Here is a 15,358-nt window from a genome sequence, read left to right on the forward strand (position 1 = left end):
CGCGGTGTTCTGGCCGTTTTAGAGGCCACGTCACGGCCGTCGCACATCACGGCGCCAGCCTCCGTCTGCAGTCGAGAAACACCGTGTCACAGCTCGTATTACTATCGCGGGCACGTCACTCTACAATTAGTTAATGTTCATGCGAAGTCGATATACACTCCCAGCTACATCGAAATAAAAATTTCACCACTTGTGGACACTGGTATATTCGCACTGGAGGTAATGCGTAACGTCACGTCACGTGATGGTGCAGTTAGAGGAACGCAACTTCACCGCTCCGTTTTGTTTGGAATCCACACTGATGAAACTGCGCCTTCAAATGATTGCTTGGTTCAGTACGTATCACTTCTACACTACGATTAAAATTGCTACACCACGAAGATGACGTGCTACAGAAGCGAAATTTAACCGACAGGAAGAAGATGCTGTGATATGCCAATGATTAGCTTTTCAGAGCATTCACACAAGGTTGGCGCCGGTGGCGACACCTACAACGTGCTGACGTGAGGAAAGTTTTCAACCGATTTCTTATACACAAACAGCAGTTGACCGGCGTTCCTGGTGAAACGTTGTGATGCCTCGTGTAAGGAGGAGAAATGCGTACCATCACGTTTCCGACTTTGATAAAGATCGGATTGTAGCCTATCACGATTGCGGTTTATCGTATCGCGACATTGCTGCTCGCGTTGGTCGAGATCCAATGACTGTTAGCAGAATATTGAATCGGTGGGTTCAGGTGGGTAATACGGAACGCCGTGCTGGATCCCAACGGCCTCGTATCACTACTAGTCGAGATGACAGCCATCTTATCCGCATGGCTGTAACGACGAACCTGGGTGCACAAATGGCAAAACGTCATTTTTTGGGATGAATCCAGGTTCTGCTTACAGCATCATGATGGTCGCATCCGTGTTTGGCCACATCGCGGTGAACGCACATTGGAAGCGTGTATTCGTCATCGCCATACTGGCGTTTCACCCGGCGTGATGGTATGGGGTGCCATTGGTTACACGTCTCGGTCACCTCTTGTTCGCACGACGGCGCTTTGAACAGTGGACGTTACATTTCAGATGTGTTACGACCCGTGGCTCTACCGTGCGGAACCCTACATTTCAGCAAGAAAAGGCACGACCGCATGTTGCAGGTCCTGTACGGGCCTTTCTGGATACAGAAAATGTTCGACTGCTGCCCTGGCCAGCACATTTCCAGATCTCTCACCAAATGAAAACGTCTGGTCAACGGTGGCCGAGCAACTGGCTCGTCACAATACGCCAGTCACTACTCTTGATGAATTGTGGTATCGTGTTGATGCTGCACCTGTACACGCCATCCAAGCTCTGTTTGACTCAATGCCCAGGCGTATCAAGGCAGTTATTACGGCCATAGGTGGTTGTTCTGGGTACTATGCACCCAAATTGCGTGAAAATGTATTCACATGTTAGTCCTAAAAAAATGGTTCAAATGGCTCTGAGCACTATGGGACTCAACTGCTGTGGTCATTAGTCCCCTTCAACTTAGAACTACTTAAACCTAACTAACCTAAGGACATCACACACACCCATGCCCGAGGCAGGATTCGAACCTGCGACCGTAGCAGCAGCGCGGCTCCGGACTGGAGCGCCTAGAACCGCACAGCCACCACGGCCATGTCAGTCCTAGTATAATATATTTGTCCAATGAATACCCGTTTATCATCTGCATTTCTTCTTGGTGTAGCAAATTTAATGGCCAGTAGTGTATTATCCATAGTTCTTGTCTTCTTTTATTTTGTTGTTAGATTTATTTTAATATTTGCCATATCATTGTAGAATAAAACGTCTCGTAAGATAGATTCTGGTTGTTATACACTGTTCAGTCACATTAACGTGATCACCTGCCAAAATCCACTGTGCAAACGCTGACCTCTTCGAGACGTGCACGAAGATAGTCGATAATGTTCCGGAAAGCGCTGACCGTGATGTGGAGCCATGCCGACTCCAGCGCCGTGGTCATATGCGCTAGGTTTCTCGGTTGAGGATGCGTGCCGCGAACAGCCCGATCGAGGTGCTCCCACAGATTCTCGAGTGGATTTAAATCCGGAGAGTTTTGTGGGTGGGGGAGTATGGTAAAATCATCCTGGTGCTCTTCGATCCACGCACGCTCGCTGTGAGCTGTGTGACATGTTTCGTTGTCGTGCTGGTAGATGCCATCAGCCGAGGAAGGACAGCCGGCCGGGGTGGCCGAGCGGTTCTAGGCGCTACAGTCTGGAGCCGCGCGACCGCTACGGTCGCCGGTTCGAATCCTGCCTCGGGCATCGATGTGTGTGATGTCCTTGGGTTAGTTACGTTTATGTAGTTCTAAGATCAAGGGGACTGATGACCTGAGAAGTTAAGTTCCATAGTGGTCAGAGCCATTTGAACCATTTGGGGAAGGACACCCCTACATGCAGTTCTGACTGCATATAGGGGTTGACATGGTGCCCAAGGATAGAACCATGTTAGTGTTGATACATTGTGTCCTTCCAGAATGACGAGATGACCTAGGGAATGTCATGAGAACTTTCCAAAGACCAAAACGCTCTCTTTTCGGGCCCTGGAACCTCCTGCGCGGTTTCACGGAGATGAAGATAAAACGTGATTCCTCTGAAAAGGTCGCCTGTCGCCACTCAGTGAACGTCCAGTTTCGGTATCGGCGTGCAAATTCCAGGCTTTGTCACCAATCACCAGGCATCTGCTGCGTTGATCCAAGCGTAGCAACGTCCGCTGAGGAGACACTGTTGGTAGCTTCAACAGCTGCACGTCTGTTCGCCCGTACACATCTCCGCAGCCGTCCTTCACACCTGTCATCTAAGGCCCGTGGTGCACAGTTGCCTGGGCACCAGTTTTAGATAGCGCCATTTTGCCAATGCACGGTATACTGTAACCAGGGCGGCACACTAACAATTTGCAAACTTAGTCGCTTTGGAAAATGATTCCAGCCTTGGCCCGAAAGCCAATGATCATGTCCTTTTGGACGTCAGATAAATCTCTCCGTTTCCGCATTACAACAAAGTCTGTACTGTTTTCCGCCCCCACCCCCACCCCCTCGACACGCTTTATATATCCTCCTCTGCTAGTATTGCCACCTGCCGTCTGTGAGTGGTTATTTTTGAATCCCGCCTGGGAGTCGGCGCGTGGGTAGGAACGGGAAAAGGTAATCAAAGTCGGTACTGCAAGAACGTGGTTTACTGCTGCAAAAACAAGGTGATAAACGATTACATAACTTTTTTGCGTAGGTGCTAAGCGAAGCGTCCTGGCTGGCTGCACCTGATCAAACGGGGAGGAGCAGTCGCGGAGCTCGTAGATCTCGACAACAACTGGTAGAAGCCGACCTCTGGGAAGATCAGTTTGGATTTCGTAGAAATATTGGAGCACGTGAAGTAATACTGACCCTACGACTTATCTTAGAAGCTAGATTACGGAAAGACAAACCTACTTTTCTAGCATTTGTAGAGTTAGAGAGAGCTTTTGACAATGTTGACTGCAATACTCTCTTTCAAATTCTGAAGGTGGCAGGGGTAAAATACAGGGAGCGAAAGGCTGTTTACAATTTGTACAGAAACCAGATGGCAATTATAAGAGCCTAGGGACATGAAAGAGAAGCAGTGGTTGGGAAGAGAGTGAGGCAGCGTTGTAGCCTCTCCCCGATGTTATTCAAACAATATATTGAGCAAGCAGTAAAGGGAACAAAAGAAAAATTCGGAGTAGGTATTAAAATCCATGACGAAGAAATAAAAACTTTGAGGGTTCGCCGATGACATTGTAATTCTGTCAGAGACAGCAAAGGACTTGGAAGAGCAGTTGAACGGAATGGACAGTGTCTTGAAAGGAGGGTATAAGATGAACAAGCAAAACGAGGATAATGGAATGTAGTCGAATTAAATCGGGTGATGCTGAGGGAATTAGATTAGGAAATGAGACACTTAAAGTAGTAAAGGAGTATTGCTATTTGGGGAGCAAAATAACTGGTGACGATCGAAGTAGAGAGGATATAAAATGTAGACTGGCAATGGCAAGGAAAGCGTTTCTGAAGAAGAGATATTTGTTAACATCGAGCATACATTTAAGTATCAGAAAGTCGTTTCTGAAAGTATTTGTATGGAGTGTAACCACCTGTGGAAGTGAAACATGGACGATAAATAGTTTGGACAGGAAGAGGATAGAAGCTTTCGAAATGTGATGTTACAGAAGAATGCTAAAGATTAATGGGTAGATCATATAAATAATGAGGATGTATTGAATAGAATTGGTGAGAAGAGGAGTTTGTGGCACAACTTGACTACAAGAAGGGATCACGTAGTAGGACATATTCTGAGGTATCAAGGGATCACCAGTTTTTATTTGAGGGCAGCGTGGAGGATAAAAATCGTAGAGGGAGACCAAGAGATGAATACACAAAGCAGATTCAGAAGGATGTAGGCTGCAGTACGTACTGGGAGATGAAGCAGCTTGCACAGCTGCATCAATCCAGTCTCAGGACTGAAGACCACAACAACAACATTACGTTAAACAGTTTATACATCAAAAGTACCACCCCCTCCAATGATCCAAAGAAGTTAACTAGTAGCGAGTAAACACTTCTTAAATAAAGTTGCATTGTACCGATTCCCCACAATCGATTGTGGTATTACAGTGTCCCAGAGAGTACTTTGCTGTTCTACTCGTGAGTGTGTGTGTTTGTGTTTGTGTGTCTGTATGTGTGTGCGTGTGTGTGTGAGTGTGTGTGTGTGTTTCAATAGATAACTTACAAAAGATGTGGTACCTGCTTTCTCCGAGTGTAGTGCAGCAGCTGGAGTCGTTGTAAGTCCCTTGCTTGTTGCTTGCATAATCGTCCATAATTGCGGAAATGTTGACGGTGCAGGATTTTGTGCACGAACTGACCTCTCGATTATGTCACAGAAATGTTTGATAGCGTTCATGTCGGGCGATCTGGGTGGCCAAACCATTCGTTGGAACTGCCCAGAATCTTCTTCAAACAAACTGCGAATAATTGTGGTTTGGTGACCTGGCGCATTGCATTCCATAAAAATTCCACTGTTGTTTGGGAATATGAAGCCCATGAATGGCTGCAAATGGTCTCCAAATAGCTGAACATAACCACTTTCAGTCAATGAGCGGTGCAGTTGGACGAGACGACCCTGCCCATTCCACGTAAACACTGCCCACACCATTATGGAACAACCAACACCTTGTGCAGTGCCTTTTTCTCAACATGAGTCCTTGGCTTCCGGGTGTCTGCGCCATGTTGAAACCCTACCATCAGCTCTTACCAACTGATACTGTGACACAATCTGAGCAGACCATGGCTTTCCAGTCATCTGGGATCCAACCGATGAGGTTACGAGTCCAATAGAGGCACAGGAGGGAATGTCCTGCTGTCAGTAAAGGCACTCGTGTCGGTCTCAGCTGCCACAGTCAGTTAAAGCCAAATTTCGCTGTACAGACCTAATCGTACGTCGCACATTGATTTGTTTGGCTGTTTCGCGCAGTGTTACTTGTCTGGTAGCACTGACATCTCGACGCAAACGCCGCTGCTCTCCATTAAGTGAAGGTCGTCGGCCACTGGCGTTGTCCACGTTGAGAGATAATGCCTGGCCTGTATTCTCGACACACTCCTGACACTCTGGATCTAGGAATATTAAATTCCCTAAAGTTTTCCGAAATGTAATTGCCCGAGCATCTAGCTACAAGCACCATTCCGTCTTCAAAGTCTCTTAATTCCCGCCGTGCGGCCATAATGACGTCGGAAACACTTCATATGAATTAGCTGAGTACAAATAAAGCTCTGCGCTTTTATACCCTGTGTACGCCATCCACCGTCATTTGTACACTACTGGCCATTAAAATTGCTACACCACGAAGATGACGTGCTACAGACGCGAAATTTAACCGACAGGAAGAACATGCTGTGATATGCAAGTGATTAGCTTTACGGAGCATTCACACAAGGTTGGCGCCGGTGGCGACACCTACAACGTGCTACATTATGAAAGTTTCCAACCGATTTCTCACACACAAACAGCAGTTAACCGGCGTTGCCTGGTGAAACGTTGTTGTGATGCCTCGTGTAAGGAGGTGAAATGCGTGCCATCACATTTCCGAATTTGATAAAGGTCGGATTGTAGCCTATCGCGATTGCGATTTATCGTATCGCGACATTCCTGCTCGCGTTGGTCGAGATTCAATGACTGTTAGCAAAATATGGAATCGGTGGGTTCAGGCGGGTAATATGGAACGCTGTGCTGGATCCCAACGGCTTCGTATCACTAGCAGTCCAGATGACAGGCATCTTACCTACATGGCGGTAATGGATCGTGCAGCCACGTCTCGATCCCTATGTCACCAGATGGGAACGTTTGCAAGACAACAACCATCTGCACGAACAGTTCGACGACCTTTGTAGCAGCATGGACTATCAGCTCGGAGACCATGACTGCGGTCACCCTTGACGCCGCCTCACAGACAGGAGCGCCTGCGATGTTGTATTCAACGACGAACGTGGATGCACGAATTGCAAAACGTCATTTTTCGGGTGAATCCAGGTTCTGTTTACAGCATCATGATGGTCGCATCCGTGTTTTGCGACATTGCGGTGAACGCACGTTGGATGCGTGTATTCGCCCTCGCCATACTGGCGTATCACTCAGGGTGATGGTATTGGGTGCCATTGGTTACACGTCTCGGTCACCTGTTGTTCGCATTGACGGCACTTTGAACAGTGGACGTTATATTTAAGAGGTGTTACGACCCGTGGCTCTACCCTCCATTCGATCCCTGCAAAACCCTATATTTCAGCAGGATAATGGACGACCGAATGTTACAGGTCCTGTGCGGGCCTTTCTGGATACAGAAAATGTTCGACTGCTGCCCTGGCTAGCACATTCTCCAGATCTCTCACCAATTGAAAACGTCTGGTCAATGGTGGCCGAGCAACTGGCTCTTCACAATACGCCAGTCACTACTTTTGATGAACTGTGGTATCGTGTTGAAGCTGCATGGGCAGCTGTACCTGTACACGCCATACAAGCTCTGTTTGACTCAATGCGCAGGCGTGTCAAGGCCGTTATTACGGCCATAGGTGGTTGTTCTGGGTACTGATTCGTCAGGATCTAGACCCGTGGTCTAGGTGTAGCGTCTTTGATTCAAAATCAAAACGTCTACGGTCCCGGGTTCGATCACCGCCACTGCCTAAATTTTGATAAATAATCAGCATTGACGGCCGAAGACTTCCGGCATAAGAAGTCAGCCTCATTCAGCCAACGGCCTTGTCAAAGAGTGCGGAGGAGCGGATAGAGGTTCAGGGCACTCTCTTGTCCTAGGGGTGGGAAATTGCCCCTACAGGCGGAAGAATCGGCAATGATCAACGACATGAGGATGCAGAAGGCAATGGGAACCACTGCATTAAAGACAGGTAACGTGAATCCACAGGACATGTGGCCTGTAGTTGAAGAAGTGTCATGATGATCTCTCCATTGGCAAAAGATTCCGGAATAGTCCCCCATTCGGAACTCCGGGAGGGGACTGCCAAGGGGGAGGTTACCATGAGAAAAAGACTGAATAATCAACGAAAGGATAATGTTCTACGAGTCGGGGCGTGGAATGTCAGAAGCTTGAACGTGGTAGGGAAACTAGAAAATCTGAAAAGGGAAATGCAAAGGCTCAATCTAGATATAGTAGGGGTCAGTGAAGTGATTGATGAAAGGAGGAAGTACAAACATGTTCCGGGAAAATCAGGAATACAGAAACACAAGTCGCTGAGGAATGAAATAAATAGGAAGTGCAGGGAAGCTAAGACGAAATGGCTGCAGGAAAAATGTGAAGGCATCAAAAAAGATATGATTGTCGAAAGGACAGACTCAGCATTCAGGAAAGTCAAAACAGCCTTTGGTGACATTAAAGGCAACGGTGGTAACATTAAGAGTGCAACGGGAATTCCACTGTTAAATGCAGAGGAGACAGCAGATAGGTGGAAAGAATACATTGAAAGCCTGTATGAGGGTGAAGGTTTGTCTGATGTGATAGAAGAAGAAATAGGAGTCGATTTAGAAGAGATTGGGCATCCAGTATTAGAATCGGAATTTAAAAGAGCTTTGGAGGACTTACGGTCAAATAAGGCAGAAGGGATGGATAACATTCCATCAGAATTTCTAAAATCATCAGGGGAAGTGGCAACAAAACGACTATTCACGTTGGTGTGTATAATATATGAGTCTGGCGACATACCATCTGACTTTCGGAAAAGCATCATCCACACAATTCCGAAGACGGCAAGAGCTGACAAGTGCGAAAATTATTGCACAATCAGCTTAACAGCTCATGCATCGAAGCTGCTTATAAGAATAATATACAGAAGAATGGAAAAGAAAATTGAGAATGCGCTAGGTGACGATCAGTTTGGCTTTAGGAAAAGTAAAGGCACGAGAGAGGCAATTCTGACGTTACGAGTAATAATGGAAGCACGGCTGAAGAAAAATCAAGATACGTTCATCGGATTTGTCGACCTGGAAAAAGCGTTCGACAATATAAAATGGTGCAAGCTGTTCGAGCTTCTCAAAAAAGTAGGGGTAAGCTATAGGGAGAGATGGGTCATATACAATATGTACAACAACCAAGAGGGAATAATAAGAGTGGACGATCAAGAAAGAAGTGCTCGTATTAAGAAGGGAGTAAGACAAGACTGTAGCCTTTCGCCCCTACTCTTCAATCTGTACATCGAGGAAGCAATGATGGAAATAAAAGAAAGGTTCAGGAGTGGAATTAAAATACAAGGTGAAAGGGTATCAATGATACAATTCACTCATGACATTGCTATCCTGAGCGAAAGTGAAAAAGAATTTAATGATCTGCTGAACGGAGTGAACAGTCTAATGAGTACACAGTATGGTTTGAGAGTAAATCGGAGAAAGACGAAGGTAATGAGAAGTAGTAGAAATGAGAACAGCGAGAAACTTAACATCAGGATTGATGGTCACGAAGTCAATGAAGTTAAGGAATTCTGCTACCTAGGCAGTAAAATAACCAATGACGGACGGAGCAAGGAGGACATCAAAAGCAGACTCGCTATGGCAAAAAAGGCATTTCTGGCCAAGAGAAGTCTACTAATATCAAATACCGGCCTTAATTTGAAGAAGAAATTTCTGAGGATGTACGTCTGTAGTACAGCATTGTATGGTAGTGAAACATGGACTGTGGGAAAACCGGAACAGAAGAGAATCGAAGCATTTGAGATGTGGTGCTATAGACGAATGTTGAAAATTAGGTGGACTGATAAGGTAAGGAATGAGGAGGTTCTACGCAGAATCGGAGAGGAAAGGAATATGTGGAAAACACTGATAAGGAGAAGGGACAGGATGATAGGACATCTGCTAAGACATGAGGGAATGACTTCTATGGTACTAGAGGGAGGTGTAGAGGGCAAAAACTGTAGAGGAAGACAGAGATTGGAATACGTCAAGCAAATAATTGAGGACGTAGGTTGCAAGTGCTACTCTGTGATGAAGAGGTTAGCACAGGAAAGGAATTCGTGGCGGGCCGCATCAAACCAGTCAGTAGACAGATGATCAAAAAAAAAAAAAAAATGCACCCAAATTGCGTGAAAATGTAATCACATGTCAGTTCTAGTATAATATATTTGTCGAATGAATACCCGTTTATGATCTAGATTTCTTCTTGGTGTAGCAGTTTTAATGGCGAGTAGTGTATATTCACATATCGCTATCCGATCACTTGTCAGCTATGAGCACAGCACAGCTGGCTGAAGTGTGCGGCGTTTGTTGTGCAGGGCGGTGCGCAGCTCGCGGGAGAGCTCCCGCCGCAGCCGGACGCGCCGCCTCTTCACGCTGTACTCGCTGTACGCGTGGGGCGTGCCCACCGCCATCACCGGCGTCGCCTACTACCTCAGCGCCACCGGCAGGATGTTCGGCCTCGGCCGCGTCTCCTGCTTCATCCAGCGTGAGTCCTAACACCACCTACATTCTACTAATGGTTCAAAAATACTAACACCAACTATTTACAGAAGAATGGAAAAACTGGTAGAAGCCGACCTCGGGGAAGATCTTTTTGGATTCCGGAGAAAAGTAGGAACACGCGACGCAACACTGACCATACGACTTCTCTTAGACGATAGGTTAAGGAAAGGCAAACCTATGTTTACAGCATTTGCAGACTTAGACAAGGCTGTTGACAGTGTTGACTTGAATACTCTCTTTGAAGTTCTGAAGGTAGCAGGCGTAAAATACAGGGAGCGAAAGTATACTTACAACTTGTGCAGAAACCAGACGGAAATTATAAGAGTTGACGGGCATGAATGGAAAGCAGTGGTTGAGAAAGGAGTGAGACAAAGTCGTCACCTATCCCCGATGTTATTCAATCTGTAAATCAAGCAAGAAGCAAAGGAAACCAAAGAAAAATTCGGAGTAAGAATTGAAGTCCAAAAAGTAGAAATAAAAACTTTCATGTTTGCCGATGACATTGTAATTTTCAAAGATAGCATAGGACTTGGAAGTGCAGTTGAATGGAATGGACAGTGTCTTGAAAGGAGGCTAATAAGAACCTGGGGGAATTAGATTAGGAAACGAGATAAAGTAAGGGATGAGTTTTGCTATTTTGGCAGCAAAATAACTAATGATGGCCGAAGTAGATAGGACATAAAATGTAGATTGGTAATGGCAAGAAAAGAGTTTCTGAACAAGAGGTATTTGTTAACATCGAAGATAGCTTTAGGTGTCAGGAAGTCTTTTCTGAAAGTATTAGTATGGAGTGTAGCCATGTACGGAATTGAAACAACGACGATAAACGGTTTAGACAAGAAGACAATAGGAGCTTCTGAAGTGTAGTGCTACAGGCGAACGCTGAAGATTGGATGGTTAGATTACGTATCTAATGAGGATATACTGAACAGTACAGGACAGTAAAGAAATTTGTGGCACAACCTGACTAGAAGAAGAGATCAGTGGATGGAACACATTCTGAGACATCAAGGGATCATCAATTTATAGTACTAGAGGGAGATGTTGGGGGTAAAAATCGTAAAGGAAGACCAAGAGATGACTACAGTAATCCGATTCAAAAGGATGCAGGTTGCAGTAGTTATCGCAGATGAAGAGGCTTGCACAGGAGATGATGATGATGTCGGTTTGTGGGGCCCTCAACATCGTGGTCGTCAGCGCCCGTGCAAGTTCCAAATCTTTCCATTTCCAGTCTCGGCACTTGCAGAATGATGATGAAATGATGAGGGTAACACAAACACCCAGTCCCCGGGCGGAGAAACAGAAATTGCACAACAGAGAGTAGCATGTAGAGCTGCATCAAACTAATCTTCGGAATGAAGAAAACAACAACACTCTATTCCTCTCAACAAATCGAAAACTACGCTTCTTTTCGACTCTAAGTGTGCATCAAACGGCATTTCAGCTATTGAAAAAGCTTTTATACGTGTAATCCATTCAACTCGTAGAAATGTCGTCTTGGATGGCAGACACTGTCGTTTCCATGCTTACGAGCAATTGAATAAGATTTTTGAAGTTTTTCTCGAGAGAGCCCACTGCCCCAAAGCGGAACGAATAGTTTGGCGTGTCACGAGACGGGAACGAAGTATTCTCTTAACACTGACAGCCTCTTGCAGAATGGGCCTGACACACGGTATCAGCTGAACTCGTTCTGTCCAGACTGAGGGTACCCCGTCTTTGACGTTGTGCAGCCAGTGGGTGTACTGTGTAAGCTTCTCTCTCTCGGCCACAAATTTCTCCCCTGCGCTAGTCTCTTTACGTGCAGCATTTGCACCCTATGTCCTTAATTATTTGCTACATGTATTCCAAACTCCGTCCCCCTCTACAGTTATTATTCTCTGTTGCTTCCTATACTTCCATTGAAGTTATTTTCTGATGTCTTATCAGATGTCCTATCATCCTGACCCTTCTTCTTGTCATTGTTTTCCATATGTTCCTCTCTTCACCGATTTTGCGGAGAACCTCCTCGTTCTTGACCGCGTAAGTCCATCTAATCTTCAACAGTCTTCTGTAGCACCACAGTTCAAACCCTTCGATCCTCTTCTGCCCGGTTTTCCCATTGTCCATCATTCACTACCATACAACGCCGTGTTTCAAACTTACATTCTCAGAAATTTCTATCCCGAATTAAGGCCTATGTTTGATATGAATAGACTTCTTTTAGCCATGTGTTAGCCTGCCTTTTATGTCCTCCTTGCTTAGTCTGTCAGAGGTTATTTTGCTACAAGGTATCAAATTATCAAATTTTTTTAACTATGTCTACTTCGTGAGCACCATCTACATCTACATTTATACTCCGCAAGCCACCCAACGGTGTGTGTCAGAGGCCACTTTACGTGCCACTGTCATTACCTCCCTTTCCTGTTCCCGTCGCGTATGGTTCGCGGGAAGAACGACTGACGGAAACCCTCTGTGCGCGCTCGAATCACTCTAATTTTACATTCGTGATCTCCTCGGGAGGTATAAGTACGGGGAAGCAATATATTCGATACCTCATCCAGAAACGCACCCTCTCGAAACCTGGACAGCAAGCTACACCGCGATGCAGAGCGCCTCTCTTGCAGAGTCTGCCATTTGAGTTTGCTAAACATCTCCGTAACGCTATCACGGTTACCAAATTGCCCTGGACGAAACATGCCGCTCTTCTTTGGATCTTCTCTATCTCCTCCTTCAACCCGACATTGTACAGATCCCACACTGATGAGCAATAGTCAAGTATAGGTCGAACGAGTGTTTTGTAAGCCACCTCCTTTGTTGATGGAAATTTTGTAAGGACTCTCCCAATGAATCTCAATCTGGCACCCGCCTTACCAACAATTAATTTTATATGATCATTCCACTTCAAATCGTTCCGTACGCATACTCCCAGATATTTTACAGAAGTAACTGCTACCAGTGTTTGTTCTGCTATCATATAATCATACAATAAAGGATCCTTCTTTCTATGTATTCCCAATACATTACATTTGTCTATGTTAAGGGTCAGCTGGCACTTCCTGCACCAAGTGCCTATCCGCTGCAGATCTTCCTGCATTTCGCTGCAATTTTCTAATGCTGCAACTTCTCAGTGTACTACAGCATCATCCGCGAAAAGCCGCATGGAACTTTCGACAATATCTACAAGATCATTTAGGAGAATGACTACACTGTGTTTTATATTAACTATGAGAAAACTTTGTAGAAATTGTGTGCTGCGTTTGTTATACTCTGATCAAAAGCGAATGCAAAAGTTAAGCTTCCACCAAATTTTTGACTGTTTTAAAAGGATTCCTAATTATTTCTTATGCCACTATTACTATGGAGACGTGTGCCAATAGCTACATACCAGAAATCAGTAGTACATAGGGTGGGAAGCCAGTGGTCCCGTACAAAAGAGGCAAAGTTCACAACAAAGCCTACAGCTTTCTTTTTCTAGGATTATGTGTAAGGAATAAGACAATAAGTGGTAGACATCACTCAAATTTTCTGTACTAACAAAATGAGAAACATCAGAATAGTCCCAGATTGTAAAATAATAAAAACAATATCATCTTTCATTGCGAAACTGCTCATGTCCAGAAAGGCTCTTTTGCAATAAAAAGATCCGATGCACAAATTGTTGGTAACACCCAAACACAGTCAGGCTTGGCACATTCTGGATTCCATCTAGTACTACAACTAAAGAAATTTGAGCTCAGTTGCAAGGAGGCAGGAAAGGGAGAGGAGATGTTAAGTTTCTCTCTATTCTTATTTCTGCTACTTCTGATTACCTTTGTCTTTTTCCGGTTTACTGCCGATCTGTAAACTCTACTCAGTGCACTGTACATTCCATCCAGCAGATCCTATAATTCTCCTTTCCATTCACTGAGGATAGTAATGTCATCAGCGAATCTTAACGCTGATATCCTTTCACCCCGACTTTTAATTTCACTTTTGAACCTTTCTTTTATTTTCTTTATAACAGCAGGTGCGAAAGACTGCACCCCCGTCTTACTCCCTTTTTAATGCTAACACTTCTTTCTTGGTCTTTCAGGCCTATTATTCTCTCTTGGTTCTTGTGCAGTCATTTTGTGTACCACTCATCTTTCTCTTTAGCTTACTCCTATTTTTCTTAGAATTTCGAACATCTTATACGATTTTACAATGTCGGATGCTTTTTCTAAGTCGACGGATGCTATGAGTGTGTCTTCCTTTTTCTTCAACCTTGCTTCCATTATCAGGTGTAACGTGACGACTGCCTATCTGACGTCTTTACCTTTCCTAAAGTCAAACTGATAGTCATCTAGCACAACTTCAATTTTCTTTTCCACTTTTCAGTATATTATTCTTGTTAACAACTTGGGTGCATGGGCAGTTAAACCGATTGTCAAACAGTTTTCGCATATACCTCCCCTTGCTACTTTAGAGGTGTGTGTATGATACTTTTCCCAAAGTCTGATAGTACTTCGCCAGTCTCTTAGATTCCACACTAGGTTAAATTTCGGTACATAACCTCTAAAGTAGCATCCCACGTGAGCAACAATAATATTAATAAACCGCAGTTTGGATTTCAAAAGAGTTGTTCAACTGAGAATGCCATTTACACATTCATTCCCCAAATTTTACAATCGTTAAATAACAAATAATACTAGCTGGTATTTTATGTGACCTGTCTCAGGCATTTCAATGTGTGACTCACAATTTTCTGCCAGCTAAACCGAGGTTTTACCAAAATGATGGTATAGCCAACCCATGAAAGTCACATCTAACCAAAAGAAAGCAGGAAGTTGTACTTAACAATATTGCAACGAATGTAAGCAGGGGAGATTCTTATGGTTCGTTCGATCCCGTTACAAATGAGGGGCTGCAAGTAAAAGTGGTACAAGGGGCATTTCACTAGAAGATAATCTAAATGCACATTCGGTGTGTGTTGATATCTTCTGGGTAAAAGAACTGCAAGCGATTTCCTGCACAATGACACATTCTGTAATGATACGGTTTAAGCTCGAAGCCAGTGGCTGTACTGCAATTAGAATACGTCTAGTGCAAGCGGAAAAGGAGAATTCCTGCTATCTTAATGAAGGTTCAGGTATGTAATCTTCCGAATGTGCAATTATAGCCTAAAGTATGCGCTTTTAAGAGTTCTTATATTAATATTTAATGCATTTCTAAATAGGCCGTATTTTGAACTAAAGGTTGTACACCTTCAGACAAAATCAGCATACTGACACTATAGATCATAAGGTCCTAGAACCTGGTCATACTTACATGAATTATGATAAAGATTTTAGTGTCTACTAAAAGCCAAAGAAACTCTTCAGACGAGTCTTGTTCCCCAAGACATGACAGAAGTAGTGAAGCAAGTCAGCAGAAAGT

The 15,358-nt window shown here is 44.6% G+C and overlaps 1 protein-coding gene across 1 annotated transcript in view; it reads left to right on the forward strand.

Moving 5' to 3' along the window:
* LOC126335447 (G-protein coupled receptor Mth-like) overlaps positions 1–15,358 on the forward strand; it is a 682,281-nt gene that overhangs the window by 532,300 nt on the left and 134,623 nt on the right. Inside the window, exon 5 of the mRNA XM_049998739.1 lies at positions 9,799–9,968. Within this exon, the coding sequence (XP_049854696.1) occupies positions 9,799–9,968 (170 nt within the window). The remainder of the gene's footprint in view (positions 1–9,798; positions 9,969–15,358) is intronic.

This window comes from Schistocerca gregaria, chromosome 2 (genome assembly GCF_023897955.1).
Source record: "Schistocerca gregaria isolate iqSchGreg1 chromosome 2, iqSchGreg1.2, whole genome shotgun sequence".
NCBI classification, from domain to species: Eukaryota; Metazoa; Arthropoda; class Insecta; order Orthoptera; family Acrididae; genus Schistocerca; species Schistocerca gregaria.